At 41.4% G+C, this 3,973-nt stretch overlaps 2 gene segments (V, D, J or C); both read left to right on the forward strand.

The window, feature by feature from the left end:
* The first annotated feature begins 753 nt into the window (after window positions 1–753).
* LOC106943066 (T-cell receptor alpha chain V region CTL-F3-like) lies at window positions 754–1,490 on the forward strand. The segment is given in 2 exon segments: window positions 754–875; window positions 1,003–1,490. Coding segments are annotated over 2 exon segments (516 nt in total).
* A 2,025-nt stretch (window positions 1,491–3,515) lies between these two features.
* The window catches only part of LOC106943067 (Ig kappa chain V-I region CAR-like), a 4,880-nt gene continuing 4,422 nt past the window's right edge, over window positions 3,516–3,973 (forward strand). The window contains 2 exon segments of the V gene segment in view: window positions 3,516–3,618; window positions 3,692–3,973. Coding sequence covers window positions 3,564–3,618; window positions 3,692–3,973 — 337 coding nt within the window.

Here is a 3,973-nt window from a genome sequence, read left to right on the forward strand (position 1 = left end):
CTTTAGAGCATGAAGTCCTTTAGAAAAGTCAGTGACAATAACAATGAAACTGAGGAGCTCAGTTTGAATGTTGCCTTTTCTTTCAACCTTTTCTAATGTGAAACTTCAAACTGTGCATAAAAACCGTTGAACAGACAAAGCAGAGAGACAACCGTTGGTGTCTCTCTGCTTTGTGTCCTTCATGGTGAAACCAACGTTAGAGAGACATTTACGGAGGAGTTTAGATTAAATGTATGAGGTCGTTAATCTGTTTTTTTGTTTTCTGTGCTCTTACATCTGTGAATTGATCTGAGCATGCATCAATAAAAGGAACCTGTGGCGTCTCTAGTGTTGTTCTGCTGCCGGTTCACACCAAGCACAGTTATGTTTCTCTGCCATAAACTGGTTATTGATTCTTTAAAATGGCTTTTGTGTGCCGCCCAAGCAGGCAAACTCCACATATTTCTATCTTGGTTTATCTAGACAGACAGAAAAACAAGAAGTGAGGTCAGGAGAACATTAATTGTTTTACTAAATCAGCTTCAATCAGCTGGAAGGAGAATTTAAATCCATCCTTCTGGACTAAATCACAGAATCTTAACCGTCTCCTGCTGGACATGCAGACTGGGTCACTTTTTTCTAAGATTTGTAACAAGCAGAGTTTGTAACATCTGATCCACCAAACCTGCTTCCTCTCCACCAGGGGGCGACCTGGTCCAGCAGGCGGCGCTCTCCTTGTGCTCTGTGCTCCAGCATCGTGTCAATAAGAAGTGGTGCTGTGAAGAGAACAACAGTCAGACTGAATGTTGAACATCAGCTGCTTTCTCCTGCTGGTTTAAACCTTGTTGGACAGATGGAACATTGGCTGTGGATTATTCTGGCTGCTCTTTTCTCTGGTAAGATACAAAGATCAACATGTTTCCTCCACATGGAGGAGAAGTCTGGAAAGCTGCTGATTGTTCTCCTTTAATCAATCATCTCTATTGATCCATCTCTTCCTCTGTATGTTCTGTTCTTCCCCAGAGTGTAAAGGAGACTCAGTGACGCAGACAGAAAGAGAAGTTGTTGCTGCTGCAGGAGAAACTCGGATTCTGGGATGTAATTATGAGAGCATCTCTGTGACGCCTACATTGTTCTGGTACAAGCTGGAGGAAAACAGTTTTCCACAGTACATGCTGAAGCAACAAACATCGACAACATATAAAGCTCCAGAGTTCAACAGCAGCAGATTTGATGCTGACCTCAATAAAACCAAGAAATCCTTCAACCTGACGATCCAGGATCTCCGTCCGTCAGACTCTGCTGTGTACTACTGCGCTCTGCAGCCCACAGTGACAGGAAACACCAGAACCCTGTGCAAAAACCTGCAGTACTCCACAGCGGCCACTAGAGGGCCTCGTACATCAGGTTACATTAAGATGAGCTGCAGCTACTGGAGCCAAACTAACCTGAAGCAGCAGCATCTCCACCTGGTTCAAACTGGCAGAAGTCAGTGAAAACCAATGGAACCAGTTAGTAAACCCACTGGTTCCAACGAGCAGCTACTAGTGGATAAAGCTCTCAGTTTCATTACCTGAGTCAAAGAGCTGATCCTCCTGGTTAAATAATAGTCCAATAGTTCTGCCAAAGTACTACTGAGTATGTGGTTTCAATAATACTTCAGTAGTGAAAGTATTTAAAAACTGGAAGCTTATTGGACAGATGTATAACTCCAAATATACAATAATAATGTCTCTAGTGTTATACGGTTCTTTTCTGGTCTCTTTATGATGGCACGCACTATTCAGTCACTCTTCAGTTTCAGTCGGTGGTGGCAGCATGGCTGCCGCTCTGCACCCATCTGGGTCATCACATCTATATCTAATACACGGCGGCGCTCGGTGAAGTGTCATGCCCAGGGACCACAGCCTCACTCAGCCAGGGATTTGAACCAGCGCCTCTGAAATCCTGATTACGAGCTCAGTTAGTTTCTATTGTCACCAATTAAGTGACTAATTAAGGAGCTCTTGGGTGGAAATGGTTCACTCCGAGCTTTTTACGTGTAGTTTGTAATATTTCCACTCGTTCAATTATTTGGAAATGATATTTGTTACTAGAAACACATTTGTAGAAAACAGTTTGAAGTTTATTAATAGAACAAACGGACTAAGAGTCTGAAGGTCTAAAGTCTTAAATGAGTCGAGTGCTGCTCACTGGTTACCATGGTTACCAGCATTTAACATGAGCTAGCATGTTCTCAGTTTTACTACAACTGCTTAACTTGGCATGATAAAAGTCTTAGTGACCCGTCAGCATTAATGAAGGAACCGATAAATGATCCGAACATCTCAGATATTATTGATACTGATATTAAAGCAGTTTGTTCAGTTAGACCATCAGTCAGATATATGGAGTAAATAAAAAATATACATGGTGAGCAACAAAGGCTCTAGAACAAGGCTTTCCTAAAATGTAAGTTTTCATAATATAAGAAACAAATTAATATTTAGCAAGTAAAGGATGAGATGGAATAATTTGGTCATAATTAGACCAAAGGAAGATGCTCTGCAGCCGTTAAGGTGATGAACTCAGAAACTAAACCTGCTGCAGGTTTGAGGTCCAGAGACGTGATCAGCTCTGATGGCAGGTTGGAAACTATTTCATCAGCCTAAATGTTAATAGTTTAATAATTAGAATATTATATTCTGACCTGCATTTAGCAGCTGCTGACCAACGTGACGATGATCCTCCATAAGGAAACCCAAGCAGGACAAAAAGGATTCTTCTTCTCCTCCCGGCAGCTGGTTTAGAGCTGAATATCGCCACCTGCTGGGTGTAGCACATAATTTTACTGTATTAGTGAAATAAAATAGACCAAACGACAAACGAGAGTCTTTAAAAACATTTCCAAATAAATTCTACTCAAAGTGCAAACTGTGAAAAACTGAACTTTGGTCCAGTAAATGTCTCTGTTACTGCAGACCTCTGGCCATGTTGGAGATAAACTTCCACATATTTAGGAGTCGGGTTATGTTTCACCATAGATCTGAAATCATTCATTCTAACGATGATCCCACAGCTTTTAAAGGTTTCTCTAATATTTCTGCTCTGAAGCAAACAGCAGGGAATGTTTGATCTGAAATCACTTCAGGATATTTTTCATGAAGAGACAAACAGTCTGCTTCTAACTGGCAGACCACACTTAGAAATATGATCATAGATCTTCATACAAAAAACCAACAGCTTCCTGGTTCTGATCAATATCTCATAAAGAAACTTTGTTATCCAACACATATTTGCTGATTGACCCAAAACTCCAAACTTTTTCCTCATTAGGATCAAACTGTCCTCTTCAATAAGCAGCAGAGTCGTAATGAGAAGATATCTAGACACTTTGCTCTGTAACTTCTTCTGATTGAGAGAAGTCTTTATTTTAGGTATTTTATCATCTGAAAAAAAACTTTATATTTCCATCACAAAGCAGCAGAAACTGAGTCTGTTAGCCAAGAGGAAGAGGAGGAAGAGGAGGAGCTGATCTGTCCCTGAACTCTAGAGACTCAAACTTCCTCCTTCAGCTCAGCTCTCCAACATTAACTCTGCTCAACATGCTGTCTCTGCTCACATCTGGATTCTCTCTGCTGGTTCTGATCACTGGATCAGGTTGGTTGGAGTCTTTCAGAGAATAATCTGATCCTTGTTGTTCTTCACTTATATCACTTTTTTCTTCCTTCAGCTGTAAACTGTCAACAACTCACTGCAGGGAAGACTGAGGAGTTCAGTTCAGAGGGCAGCTCTGCTACTCTGACCTGCAGTTACACCAAAGATTCAGCTGATTATTTATTCTGGTATCGACAAAATCCAGGAAAACATCCAGAGTTCCTGAAGTCTCACTCACCTTCAGGTGGAGCAGAAAGTCTGGACAGGATGACATTTAAAGGAAGCAACGAAGAAATGTCCATCACGATCTCCTCTGCTGCAGTGACAGACTCTGCTGTGTACTACTGCGCTGTGCAGC

Source organism: Poecilia latipinna, unplaced genomic scaffold (genome assembly GCF_001443285.1).
Source record: "Poecilia latipinna isolate Pla-1442-1.1 unplaced genomic scaffold, P_latipinna-1.0 Scaffold4846, whole genome shotgun sequence".
In the NCBI taxonomy this organism is placed as follows: Eukaryota; Metazoa; Chordata; class Actinopteri; order Cyprinodontiformes; family Poeciliidae; genus Poecilia; species Poecilia latipinna.